This window comes from Pelobates fuscus, chromosome 10, assembly GCF_036172605.1.
Source record: "Pelobates fuscus isolate aPelFus1 chromosome 10, aPelFus1.pri, whole genome shotgun sequence".
NCBI classification, from domain to species: Eukaryota; Metazoa; Chordata; class Amphibia; order Anura; family Pelobatidae; genus Pelobates; species Pelobates fuscus.
This window is the reverse complement of record NC_086326.1, coordinates 18447355-18461873: the sequence shown is the minus strand read 5'-3', so window position 1 is coordinate 18461873 and position 14519 is coordinate 18447355. Positions and strand designations below refer to the sequence as shown.

The 14519-nt window shown below is 35.4% G+C and overlaps 1 protein-coding gene across 1 annotated transcript in view; it reads right to left on the bottom strand.

Moving 5' to 3' along the window:
- HPSE2 (heparanase 2 (inactive)) overlaps positions 1 to 14519 on the bottom strand; it is a 220444-nt gene that overhangs the window by 190537 nt on the left and 15388 nt on the right. Inside the window, exon 3 of the mRNA XM_063435333.1 lies at positions 10768 to 10929. Within this exon, the coding sequence (XP_063291403.1) occupies positions 10768 to 10929 (162 nt within the window). The remainder of the gene's footprint in view (positions 1 to 10767; positions 10930 to 14519) is intronic.

Below are 14519 nucleotides of genomic sequence, written 5' to 3'. Positions count from 1 at the left end.
CGGATGGATTTCGTCCATGTGATCGTTTCAGGAAAAACAATTCAGACAAACCAATTGGTGTGAAAATTGGCCAATTGGCCCAGTGTACAGCAAAATATATACATAGTATAAATATTACATACATTTTTCATTTTTTGCAGAACACAGACACATATTTCCGCAATTTGGTTCACAGATCAAGTGAGAAGAAGTAACCAATAGTGTGGAAAAAAAGAGGGAATAGTAAAAAAAAAAAAAAAAACAATAATTTATATATTATATATTTACTAAATACATAATACATGAATAGATTTTTTTTTCCTCCTTTTTTCCCTATATTGGTAATTTCTCACTTGGTCTTAATAAAATCAACATTTAGCAGCTGTCCCTTAGCCATCAATCATCTTTTTTTCCATTAATCGTCAATCATGGACAGAATTTTGAATCACGAATTAACCTAAACAGTTCGTCCATTGTTGATTGTGTTTGTTTTGGGAATTTTCCTTATAGCTTTCAGAGTTCAAGATTACAGACGGATCTCTGATCGCCCAAAATTCGGACGAATCGCAATTCATTTGAAACTAAACGTACACGTCTAGTAAATTTAAAGAATAGCAATTTGTTTTAATTAATGCAATTTATTATGGTTTTTAAAAAACATATGTAGAGCTTAGTAAACAATTCTGTTTTCATAGATGTTTAAAAAGTGGCAAAAATGTAGTTAACTAAAGTTTCAAATTAAAATATGTATAATAAAAATGTAAAATAAGCCACCATGCATATCGGGCATATCTCGCCAGCAATAATGTTCGTTAAGTTAAGTTTTGTTACCCTTACTAAGTTCCCTCTATGGTTTCTTAAGTTGTAACCCTCTTTAAAGTAATTCCAGCACTCAGCCAATCTAAATCTGTCCAGCTGTGATGGATACCCCTTGCGCCCACCTCCCACCTCCCCCCTAGCTCAGGGATACAGAGCTCCATTACTATCATTACCCCGTCATACAAGGTAAAACGCGTTGTTATGCTTTTCATATCATTTACCTGTATCTCCCCTTATGCATCAGCTCATACCAGTATCTATTGTATCATTTAAAATAGGGTATTGTTTGTCTACCTGGAACAGCAAATGCTGTAACAGTTCAACAATAATGAGCATGTATGTCTTTACCACATTCATTTGCCGGCCAAAACATAGCATGTCACAAGTCATTTTCTACACCCGAAATCCTCACACCTAAATGTTATCCTACATACATACAAGTATTTAGTGTTTATTGATATGGCATGTATGCTTTTGTTTTAACCCTGTGTATTACCTCTATAAAAACAAACCAAAAAAAGTGCAATGTTCTTGATGCCACACCACTGTAATCATATGTCTAAAAATCTGTTTGCACCAGCTGTGGTAGTGCAAATCTGCTTGTTTACCCTATGCACAAATAAAATAATAAATGAAATAAAATAAAATAAAATAAACTGTACTGAAACTAAGCAACCCTAAGGAAGAAGTAAATTATAACAGCTCGTTATTAAGTCCAAAACAGCAATTTAAATACTAGATTTAAATGATCACACAATAAAAAAAGTTAATTAAAAGTGGAAAAATAATGCAGTTACATAATAGTATCTTACCAGACAAAGAACCCCAAGAGAAGTCTTGCCCTTTTTCCTCTGACTTTCATGCCAGCAACAGTTTTATTTATATGTTGCAAGACAAGTAAGTACTATATCTGATTAAAAACATATGATTTCATCTATTGAGAAGAAGAAAAAAAAAATGTAAAAAAAATAAAAAAGATACTGTGTCTAGCAAATTCGTGTAAGATAAAAAAATATATAATAATGAGTATCAACATGTTAGGAAGAAAATTATAAAAAAAATTAAAGAGGAGCGTAGGGAAGGGAAAAGAAAAACATTTAAAATATTCTTTTGCAACAAGAGAACCATGACGAATGGGAAGCACTTCTTGCAGTTTAACACAACGGGGATTGCCTAACTTGGACTGATTGTCTACAGCTGGTAGTCCACGAGGATGCCATCTGGAAATTCTGCATTGAAGTTTCTCTTCCAGGTGATCTGTTTCTTTAAATGTCATTGGGGAAAATAAACATGAAAAAAATATTGTGGTCTGGTTATTACACCACTGATTGCTTGGACGACAGGTAACAATCAGAGTGTATAACCAGGGTTGACAGTGCACGGGATTTATTGGGCAGACTGAGTGCAGGAGTCCCTTAAAGGAAAATCATGTCCCTGTGTGGGTCAGGATGAATGTGAAGCTAGGAAGCATGAAACACATCGAATCATTTGTTTCTTTTATATCGAATTAATCTGCGGAATTTGAGGTTTAACCCTCGGATTCCTATTTACTTGTGATGGGTGGAAGAGAAGTCAAGAACCTTTATTGTCGATGAGAATAAAGAAAATAAAATAAATGTTCTACACTCAGAAAACAAAAGTGAAATTGGACAAAACAAGTCTAAAGTAGGATATATAAAAAGTATCATAAATTGTAAGTGTGATACATGCTGCCAGTAGAATGGCTGTAATGTTGGTATGATCGCTGAAACAATAACTTAGTAAGTCAACATGGGAGAATTATCAAAGTGTTGCAGGCAAATTAACACCTTTTTTTGTGGCTATTTTTTTCGGCATTTTTTTCGCACACTTTATTAAATTTGTCAGATTTATTCATCTGTTGCTTCTTTTACGCCCTATCAACTTTCATTATAACACAGCAAAACAATTTGTCAATCTTGCGCTTCAAACCGGGTTTTTTTGTCTTCTTTTGGATCGACAGCAAAAACAGATGTGAGAAAGGCTGAACTTCATGGACTCATTTTTCTTTTCAGCCTATGTAACAATGTAACTAGCAAACTGATCTGTTTCAGTTCTCTTATATTTTCTGCCTCTTTAAATTTGACGGTCTTTGCTGAAATGGCTATTTCTAGTAAGTAGAGGAGGAATTTAGACACAGAAAAACTAACACTTTTTTTAGAACAATTTAATCACTATGAATGGAATAGAGACACATTTCAGAACACTTCAATAAATCTCCTTTAAAGCATCTGGAGCATTGTATTTGAACCTTAAGATCACAGGTTAAAGCCATGGCTGTGTGCTATTCACTCTTCTAAGGTCAATAAAAAAATTAATAAAATGGGTAAAAAAAAATCTTATTGGTAATGGTCATTTTTTACAACTAATTGTAAATCTCTTTTATGACCATTAAGGAGGGAGGCCTGCTGCGTAAACTCTGGATTTTTTTTTGAACCAGAAGACAAAGTTTCAGATATGTCAGTGGTCAAATGGGGATTTTTCCATTGCTTTTTGGACATAAAACCAATCGTATAAATATTAATAATAATATTATTATTGGTAGTAGTAATAATAATAATAAATATAATAGAACTTCATAAAAGGAGGAAATAAGGCAAGTAAACGCTTAAGGTATTTCTTAACCCCTTCCTTTCCTAAGACTGTGCACTAACAACAATATAACATCAGATTCACTGAGCTTCTCACTGTGATATTGGGCTGATAGAGACAAAAGATGCAAATTGCAAAATGGCACACCCAGCTTCCCAGCTCACCCAGTTTACCAGCTTCCTGTTCTTATCACATGTTTGCTGAAAACACATTAAAGGGACACTGTAGGCACTGCAACTGCTTCACCTAACTGAAGTGGTTATAGTGTCTGGAGTCCCTTGGTGCTGTCCTTCCATTCAGAGTTAAACCATTTTAATAGTTTATTACTAAACCCAGCAGTCCAACCCTTTGTACAACGCAGTGTCCATTGTGCTGATATCAATTGGTATGAAAAGTGATTAATCTCTGCCTTAGCCATGCCTCCAGTATCGGACTGTCTGTGCCCAGAGATCCTTATTTAGTGTTTGACTGCTCCAAACTAGTTTGAGATTGAATGGAGGGGCAGTGCCAGGAACCTCAAGCACTATAACCAATTTAATGGGATGAAATTATTAGAGTGCCTCATTCTCCGCTGTGAGTCTACTACAATTCACGTTACATGTACATCTCAAACAGTATGACAAAAGGGGTGATGCAGGGAGGGTGAAATTGAAAGTTAGAAAACTGGTAGCATTTCAAACAGAAATTATACTTTGTTGATAGCATTTTGTTAGTTTTCAGGTATCAAGGATAAGATTCTACCTACAATTTTCAATTTATAACTGCAGCGATATTAAACTGTACCGCTCAAATAGTGCTGTAATTCTCTACCAGTCTATGGCTCCTAGAGAATGTCATGAATTATAGATGCGCAATAGCTGGTGAGATCATAGTTCAAAAGCCCTGTGTCCATTGGTGGAACTAAGAAAATTAATTATTTAAACTGTCAAAATGTTTACAAATGGTTTGATACTTACCTGTCTCTCATGAGTGCCTGAATTGCTTTCAGTCTGAACTGAGATGCCTAGCGGAAGTTCAGACTTGCGTATTACCATACCAACTCATACCAAGTTGGACAATATTCATTGGTGGAGAGCTCAGGCGATAAACAAGCATCCCCTGCATTTTACATCCCCACATAGCCACCATTAACCTGCCCAATCGCCCTTTTCCCAATTTACGTCTCTACTGTGCTCTGAAATCGAATCCACCCTATCCAATACAGATCTCCACAATGCCCTGCAAGTAACCCCTCTAAAACGAAAACCCTTATTTCCCAGTAATTTACCCTTCTCTCCCCACTTCAAACCCCCACATTTTCCTGGCAATTAAGACAATTAACCCCTTCGCGCTCCCCACCTCCATTCCTGTAAGCATTTTCTGCTAGACTTGTGCAGTCGGTTTCAAACGAACTGGGATTCATCTGAATCGTATTTCCTGAATATTTTTCATGGATGATATTCAGACGAGCCAAACCACCATATGGATGACTATTGGACTACCCGAACAAAATAAATTAAATAAAAACCTGCTAATTGATTTGGCCAAGTCATATTTTTACTCTGTCCACAGGTCTATTTTCTATTTTCACAGGTCTATTTTCACATTGCATTCCATCACTCACAGGCATACACGGATACAAATATAGCACAGATTGACAGATACACACAAATGTACTCACAGTTATCTGTTCTCACACTTAAGCAAATACAAAAATCCTACAGACACACTCACAGATCTACACGTACAAACACACATTCACACAAACCTAGCTGTAGACCTCACCAATATCAGCCAGGCTGCTTGAGATGCAAACATGCTGCCACACTTGACACACCAGCCATTTAAGAAGGACTATAGGTAGTCCCCAACTCCTACGCCATGATCTCCTTGTGTCATCAGATAACGTAGGCCACTGCTCTGAAGCTTAACTCCATCCAACTCAAAATGATCCTCCCTGCCTTTACCCGTGCTCTATACTGCAGTCCAAGTTGAGCTTTGATATAAAGAGATGGCATCATATCAAAGCCGCATCTCAAACGGCTCCAAAAAAGCCAAACTCTGTCTAGCGCCACACCTTGTTGAGTCCTGGTGCGATTACACTGGCTGCACCGCCGTTAGTGACTCCCTTGTCTGTGTTGGGTTCATGGACAAATGGAAAGATTTTGTTTTTGTTTTTCAAAAACCCACAAACATTTTCCGTCGTATAGACATGACGTTAAAGGAACAAATCTACTTTATGTCTGACGAGTATTTTAGATCTTGCCTTTTCTGGTCATGTATAGAAAAGATAAAAAGAAGACAGACATATTGACTGCAAGACAAGAACATCAAATACAATTATATATACTCAGTATCTTTTCGGCATTACACCAATTTATCCATATATGTTTATAAGGACAAGCCAATTTCTCCAATAAAGGGAAAAGTCAGTTTCTATGTGTGTGAGAAGGTAGCCAGTTATGTTCCTGTCTGTGTAATATAGTGATGTTTTACAGAGAACAACTAATGGCAGTTAAGGGAACTCTTGCCAGAGCTTGATAACATTATAATAACACAGTATTTAAAATCGGACGTATTTTATGTTGTGCAACAAAAATTATTATAATCAAAGTACAGAGTTGTACAGAACATAGTTAAACAATTAATTTCACGGGCCCGAATATTCTTTCGAATTTAGGTGTTAAATCAAATAAAGACCCCCGGCTGACAGATTTATGCTCATCAGCAAACTATTACTCAGAAATAAAAACATAATATTTAGAAGAACTGCCTGGATTCTGTTATGCTTGCTAATAATTTATAAAACTTAATGGCATAGGAAAGCGTAAGCTTATTGTCACAGTCTCAAAACTGTCTCGCAACAAGATCAAAGTGTCATTAGGTTTGCCTGGAAATATTTTGATCCTTGGCACCAGACTGAAAGTGTTCGTCCTCTGAAAGGAAAACAGCTGGAACCCAAAAAAGCTTGACCTCGTTTGTAAACAAATGTAATAATGAATATAGCAAATGATCAGTGGAAAGCCACACTTATTCGCAACATCGATCAGAATTGTAAAAGATGTTTACACTAGCTTTGAAGATGTTATTGCAAAGACACAATGATCTGACCACTAGCACATGGTATGTAAGGAGAATTTGTTTTTTTGGAAACTGATGACCTTTTTTTAGAGATAAAAGCTAGTTAATAAAGTGACAGGAACACATAGCGGATAGTGTTTAAAGTCCTTGTGCAGAACAGGATGGATTTGACTTAAGAGAGTTATGTAAAACAGGTTTTTGTTTAAAATCAGTGCTGTCAATTCATTTTCTATCTCTCGAGATACTGTTTTTATCCCCGGTGATCCGTGTTTGACTTAACAATTTCAGCTATGATTCGAAGAAGTCAAACATTTGAGGTTATGATAGATATATATATATATATATATAAAATAAACTTTGATTCAAAGCATTCTATCAAAAAATATGCTTCTTCTTTTTCCCAAACCAGACTGCACTCTGAAAGTTTACTTTTTACTGTTAACGCACATGCAGGGCATTTTTCACAAATTAAAATTTCCCAGTATCTTTAAACAGTAAAAAAAAAAAAAACATAATTTGTCAATTTGTCAAGTTAGTCCTTTTCAGATATTTATTTTGTTTGTCCTCTAATAGAAGAATGATGATATTCTAAAGAAGGTGAGGAATAATTTGATGGAGTTCTTTGCAAAGTAGGTGGTTCATCCCAAAAGTGGGTGGACATATTATTAGTCTTTGTTAAAGATGTGACATACCACCTCTGGCCTTTTTATGAAAATAATTAAAAAATATATATAAAAATATATATATTAAAATATATATAAAAAAAATTATTTTTTTTTATTCGTGGACAAAAAGTGACTACCAAGCAGGAACAGTATTGCTGTAATTTTGGACACTATACAAACAATGAGTTGTAGTGTATATGATTGAAATCCATGTATATCCATTTGGTTGCCTAAAATTTGACTTCTCATAGTTTCCAAGGTTCCCTTTTTGTAGAAGGTTACTTCTTTGATTAAATATTAAACTTTTTACCGAGCCGTGGACATTGCACCCTATTTTTCCAAAAGTTTTAGCAACACTTTTGTTTGGGGTGCATATAATCAAGTTATAGAGAACAGAGAAAGATATATAAACTTTATAGTCTGGTAAGGATTTGCATTATTTTCTGGATAAAATGTTTGTTTAATTTTATTTTTCTTTATTTGTTACAATACTATTTTATATTTATACAGAGTTATTATTTGCTCCGATACATTATTTAACATGTCTATATTTGAGATGTAAGGCTAAGAAAATTTGAAAATTTCTGGAAACAGAAATCAACAGTTTGATACGTGAAAAAGGTAAGTATTTTGATCAACCTTTCTAAGCAAAAAGAACATTAATTTTTATTATGTCAATACATCTATTGTAATAAATTTATGAATATTTTCAACCAAAATATAGCCTCCAATCATATTTGTAATTAAAAAATCTTTGTCAACACTGGAAACTCTAATATTCTAAAAATTTTATTTTTGAAGTGTTTACAAAAAAAGAATGAAAACTTCAGATTAAAAAAGCAAAGTTACAGTCATTTTATTAAAATTCTGTGTTTTTTGTGCTGTGAATGAAAAAGGCATTGCATAAATAAAGCTAGACTAATTCTAATAAATTTAAATAACCCAAGTTTACATCGGTAATACACAGAGTAAGAATTTATATTTCTTATAAAAGTTCAAATGATAAGAAAACATTATGCTTAAATGCATCGTACAGAACTATATTATAAATGGCACATATTAATACATATACATGCTTAAATATGCACACACAAATGCAGATTTAATATGTAGCGCGCTGTTTAGATGATGCAGGACCGAAGTGACATCCTATTTCAGCTCCCAGCATCATCACAGTGGGTGCGCAAGGGAGCAGTGAAGATCTGGAAAAGCATCCACACAGATAGCGCTCCCTCCCCCCCGGCCCAGTATATTTCAGCAGAGTAGGCACTTATCGTCCAGGAAGGAAGGTGCTTACTCTGTCTTGGTTAATAAGTGCCCGCTTCGGGAGTGCCCTATGATGGCCAGCCGGCCACCTCCTGCCCACCTGTGACAGCAATTGACCCGCTTCTCACAGCGCCCCCCACCACCTGGCCCTGGGAGCAGTGCATCCTTCCACCTGCCCGGGATCGGCCCTGTAGACACACAGCTAGATGGAGAGATACCTTAAATAAAGGAAAGTGACTTGACTAATTTGAAGTTGAACTGTTCAGTGCTCTATCGTGAACATTCTAAAGCAAAACAAATTCCAAAACGTGTACAAGCCTACTATATATGCAGGTCAAAGATTAGAAATTATAGTTATGAGAAATTGAATCCCCTGACTTTTGACAATATGCACTCGGGCAATTGAGTATTGTACGTGGGATTATCTCTCAACAGAGCTCTTAAGTAAAATATTACACCCCTCTCCTTGCTTTCTGCTGCTATTAGTGTCTAATATATTTTACAAAAAATGTGCTATATCACAGAGTTTTCACCCCATAACTGTACGGTCACCTGCTAATCCAAACAACGCAGCCCTAACTGTCTGTCTGCTGTTATCCTTCAATATTTACTGGGTTCATGTAGAGTACATACACAGGTTAAAAATAACAAGAGGATGTCAAAATTAGAAATGATTCCCTTTATAGGGATTTTACAAGAAGGGATCTAGTCCTCTGTAAAGCACTTTCTTTACCTTATTGATATTACATTTATATAGATACATTTCAAATTAAACAAAAAAATGACCAGTCTGTTTAATATCAGAGAACTATGGAAAGAATTCAGCATAAATACTATAAAATAAATAGAATGTCAGAATTCATACTGTGATAAAGTCAGAGTGTTGCTATGAAGTCATTTGATGTTTTAGGTTTCTTTCCAATTGTACAGATTTAAGAAAATAAATATAAGGTTAGAGGTGTAGTATAGATCGAGGTTAGCCTGTCAGCCTTCACATATAAATTCGTAATATGAGCAATATGTCAGAGGTTCACAGACAGTGTTATCCACTAAAACGGTCAATTGTGGGAAATTGACCTGACATTTTCAGATTTTAGTGCAAAATAGACATTCTGGGAAAATTCTCAAAGTCTGCTGCGTTTTACATGTTCACTATTTTTCCCTAGAATTTGCTATTCACCAATTTAGGAAATAATTCAGAATAGAAAAACATGATAGTAAGGAGCAAGACTTAATAAAGTGATGATAGGGGGTCTGTGGTCTCTTCTCTAAATTGCAATTTGCAGTGATTTCAGAGCCAATTTTTTAAAATGTAATGAGTGTAGGGAAGCATTATGGGATTGGAAGAGCGATTAAGTCAATATAAAAAGTCATTATGGTGAATTGGAACATGCTATTGTGGTACTGTGTGAATCTATATCACATATTAATGTATTCTGTAATACTTTATTTTGGGAAGAAAGGAATGGGGGGGGACAGGAAACGGTCAAGACTCGTTCTCTGCAAATTCTCCAACAATGAATCATTTTTATGCACAAGGAGATTATTGCTTTCTCCCACTGACAACGTACACTGATAACAAAGCCCAAACTCATAAAAGGACTGGAATGAATCTATAGAGAATGGCCATTTGGAATTGTCCGTCACCTTGTGCACATTCATCTACTTTGACGTTTGTGGAAGACTATGAAATACCACCTTTTTATCCCTGCCATTTCCAGTTTCTGCTGTACTGTTTCCATTTAAATAATTGTCCTAGCGTAATGTTTGGGAAAACAATAAACAGATTTTTTTTAAAAGAATAGGAAGATAAAATGGTTGAAATGTTTTTTTCTTGTTTGTCCCCAGCTCATTAGTACAGGTCTACCAACAGTCCTGCTTTCGGTGGGAGAGTCATGATTTTGGGATCCTGCCCCACTTCCGTTCCCTGGTCTCCTGTGACTTTACAAGTTAGCCCCAACCCCCCCTTTCATTCTTCATATTGGAACGGTTAATAAGGCCAAGTAAATTCACGGTTTCAAGGGCCTCCCTAACCCCTGGGCTCTAAGCAGCAGCTTCTAGTTAATCTTACTTTGCTGCTTTGGAACTTCAGGCTTTCTGGGATTTGAAGTGGGGACGCAAACAGCACCTGGCCGACCTCAAGGAAGAAGTCAAAGCGTTCAAACGGGAGTGGTGACAGGGTGCTCCTGGCACCATAACCTCTACAGCAAGCTGTAGCAGCTGTGGTGCTTGGAGTCTTCCTTTAAGGATAAATTTACATTGTTAATCCGACATTTAAAACCAGAATGATTGACATGGAGTTGGAGAACCGAGTTTGCGTAATGTCCAAAGGCCATGTTCGTTACATTAAATGGCATTGCACCCTTACCTGTTAATGTGAGGTTGCTGTAGGTGTTTGAGAATTGCTCCTTAAGGAGGACCAGATGCATCTGAGCAGCCTTTTCTCTTTGTAGCTCTAGCATGGTATCTGGGTGATGAGCTGTATTGCAGCCTTTCTGCTTGTCCAGAGAAATATCACTGCGAACAATATCTGTGCAGAAGAAATGACAACAAAAAAGTGTCAACTCATGGATTTCATAGTCCTGGATATTTATGGCACAAAGTCAACAAATTAATGTTTGCATCTCTTAGAGTCAATATTCAGTCCCCAGCCAAGCCTGTTACATTCGGGGTAAAATGGCATTTTAGTACAAAAGGATAAAAGAATACACGACAAATGGGAAGAATATTAGAAAAAGTAGAGGGTTGCACTAAACATGTGGATTCCATTCATACTCGTATTAAAAGGACATTCCAGACAATATATTTACTAGAAAGAAAAATGTAGAGAATCTTAGAAAAAGCATCCAGGACTTCTTTCCCATCTTGGTCAACGTGTAAGTGAATGGAAGCCCTTGGGGCTTCATTGAGCATGCGTGAGTGAATCTAGATATACCCTGTGGGAAAAAAACTTAACATCTGAAAAAACAAAAGTTTTGTTAAAGAGGTACAGAGGAAGCAGAGGTAGGGTAAAAAATACTAGGCTAACCTCAAGGTATTTTCTACCGGTCTAATTGCCCCATAGTATCCTTTCTTGATACCTATTTACTTTATGAAGTCTCTACTAAGATAACCAAGTCTCATAAGCTAGACTTTATCTAAGACTCATACCCAGTGTACATAGCACAATTTTCCTCACGGTTCTTTTTCTTTTTCATTTACTTAGGGTGCAGTAATTTAGGTTATTTACTATTTACTTTTTATATGTATCAATATATGTTTCTCTATTAAAGATTTTTTTTTTACTCCCTATACCAGGGGATTTATACTATATACCATTGTGTATGGGCACACCCTCTGTCCGCGTGTTTTGGAAGTAGGACTTGTGTTCCCCTTTCCAGAAACTCTAACTTTTGGGAATTTTCTCTAAAAAATACTTGCCTGCATGAAACTCCTGGATATTATTGCAAGATTCTCTATATTTTGTAGCCTTGAAAAAGTATTATTTGATAATTTCATATCATGTCATATCTCACACCTGAAAGCTTGGTTGGCAGTGGGTAAGTGCCTCAATCAAGCAGTCCTATCCATGTAAGGGGCATAGGAGGTACTCAGACAAGTGTAGATTAATTTAGAGAAGAGCAGATTTTGAGATCCCTGCTCTGTGAGATGAGAGTGCATAGATTTTTTTTTTACTGACATCAGAGACTTCAATGATGTCTGCTGAGACACATAACGAAATGATTCATATATGTGGGATCTTTCCCAGGTTCAATCCTACAGAGACCTCCAAAGATACCCCATGAGATCTACAAGGAAATGCTAATATATCTTGACCTCCAGAGGGGGTGTAAATTATTGTAAAGATTTGAGTATTTTTGCTTTCTGGTATATTTCAACTGATAAATTGGTGCAAGTGGTCAGCTAATCTTGGTTTTGAAGGCATTTGGTTTGTTTGAAGGTAATCCGTCCTAACAAAAATATTTTTTATATGTTTTAACTTCGAATAAATGCTCCTTTGTAAAGTTTTAAAACAGCTTTCTATCTATGCAATGAATTCAAAAGAAACGGAATAAATATTCCATAGCATTTTAGTTTAAACGATATCCTCGGTTTTCATGTTAGATCTTATCCCTTCAGTCTGAATTGGGGTGTTTCCTTAGTATTCTACAGCAGTTGGCCTGTCTAACTGCTAGGAACACTGACAGCAGTCTCAAATTTACTTCCTACAGTAGTGGCATTGACTATTGGCCACTGTACATTTTTACGTTGAATTTGTCAATAGAGTTTCAGGAGGAAATAAAAATATACTAAAGTGTTTTGAAAAGTATCTTATTTTTGGTCTCTAATCTGTTTGCATTTATTAAATTGTTCGACAGATCATCATCATCAAAAGGTATAAAATTTAATTTAGGGAGCAAAAAAAATGGACAAAAAAAAATCAGATTTAACAAATTGTGCAAAGAAAATGCTGACAAAGTCCGAACATGTCCATGATACTTTGATAAATCTCCCTCAATGTCTTTAAATAAAAGTCTGTAGTCAGTACAATATTGTAACGTAGCAATAAATAACGTGCTACAGCACATCAAATGTGAGAGTTTTTTTGTGATAGTTTCCCTACAATTACGAGATATACATACAGTAAATTGCAAGTTACTATTTGCTATACTGCGGCTTGCAAATGCCACGAACTGCTTAGATTATCCAAACATGTAGCTATGACCATTCTGAGCCAACCCAATTTGAGCAGTAACAATCAAACTTCTTGGCATAATGATAAAATTAATCAGATAAAGTTGCATAGAAATGCAAAATTAGTCAAATTTATATTACTGCATTATTCACTAAATTCTAACTTGGTTTTCACGTCTACTGCAATTCATGAGCAAAAATACAGAGGACAAATTTGCTATAATCTAAATGATGTCAATATATATCGAAATCGCTCTGACAGAGCTGTGATTTGGAGCCCATCAAATCTGATCTAAAATTGCCCTTTCAATACGTAAAAAAAAAAAAAACCTGTAAAACAGCCTTCTATCCGTGCAGTTAATGTACGAGAAACTGAATTAATATTCCTGAGCTGACCATTTGTAACGTTCGTGTTCTTAGATGTCACAAGGGTCCAATTCCAGAAATCTGATAAATTCTTCAAATGATAAAGGCTTTTGGGAGTCTCTATCTAATGTCCTTTCGAGAGGAAATAGAAACACAGACATCAAAGGATAAGAGGGGCAGCCTCTCTGAAAAGAAGAGGATTCAGATCCCAAATGTTAATTTAAAGAATGTGCTGCATTGACATGTGGGCATTTTAATTAACCTTGTTTTTGCTTGGGGGTTCTAGTGAATTGCAGACCCCTGTAGAGCAGAATGGAGTTGATATATTTTGTGGTGAAATGTGTCGAATATTATGTTTACAATGCTTGAGCATTTACTTTTTTTTTTTTAATAAACCACTTGTGTAAGAGATATCATATGTGATGTATATCTGGGGCCTTACACAATAATTATATTAAAGGTTTAATAACCAGCAAAAAAAAAAAAAAAAACACAAACAGTCTGGTTGCAGATTCTCTGAACTCGCAAAAAAATATCCGCCCAGCATGTACAGTTTTAGGTTACAAAATTGAGAAAATATGTGGGAATATCCGAGGAAAATATATTGTATTTACAGACAAAACGGCTTATTGCGTGAAATAAGGAGTTTACTTGAGAACGTTTCAGATTTGACGTGTAGATGAGAATTAAAGTGACTCATTATTAAGATACATTTTTAATTGATAAATATCAAATTTGACCTATGTTCAGCTTATTTTTTTTTTGAATTTACAATTATTCAGTTTTCAAACGGGTTTTATGGAGGGACCAGAAATTTTTTTCAAAAGCGGCAAAAATCTATAATAAATGACATTAATACAAAAATGCGAAAAAGATAATTTTGCAAAACGTAGCCATAAGAAGAACCGTTAGATATTAGCATTTTTAAATGATACAACTGTTATCAATATAAAAGCACAGAAAAAAACAAGTCTAGACTGTAAGCTCGCTTGAGTAGGGTCCTCATCAATCCATTGTTCCTGTAACATTTTGTAATTGTCTTATTTATTGTTAAATTTCCCCTTTTTACATTATTGTAAA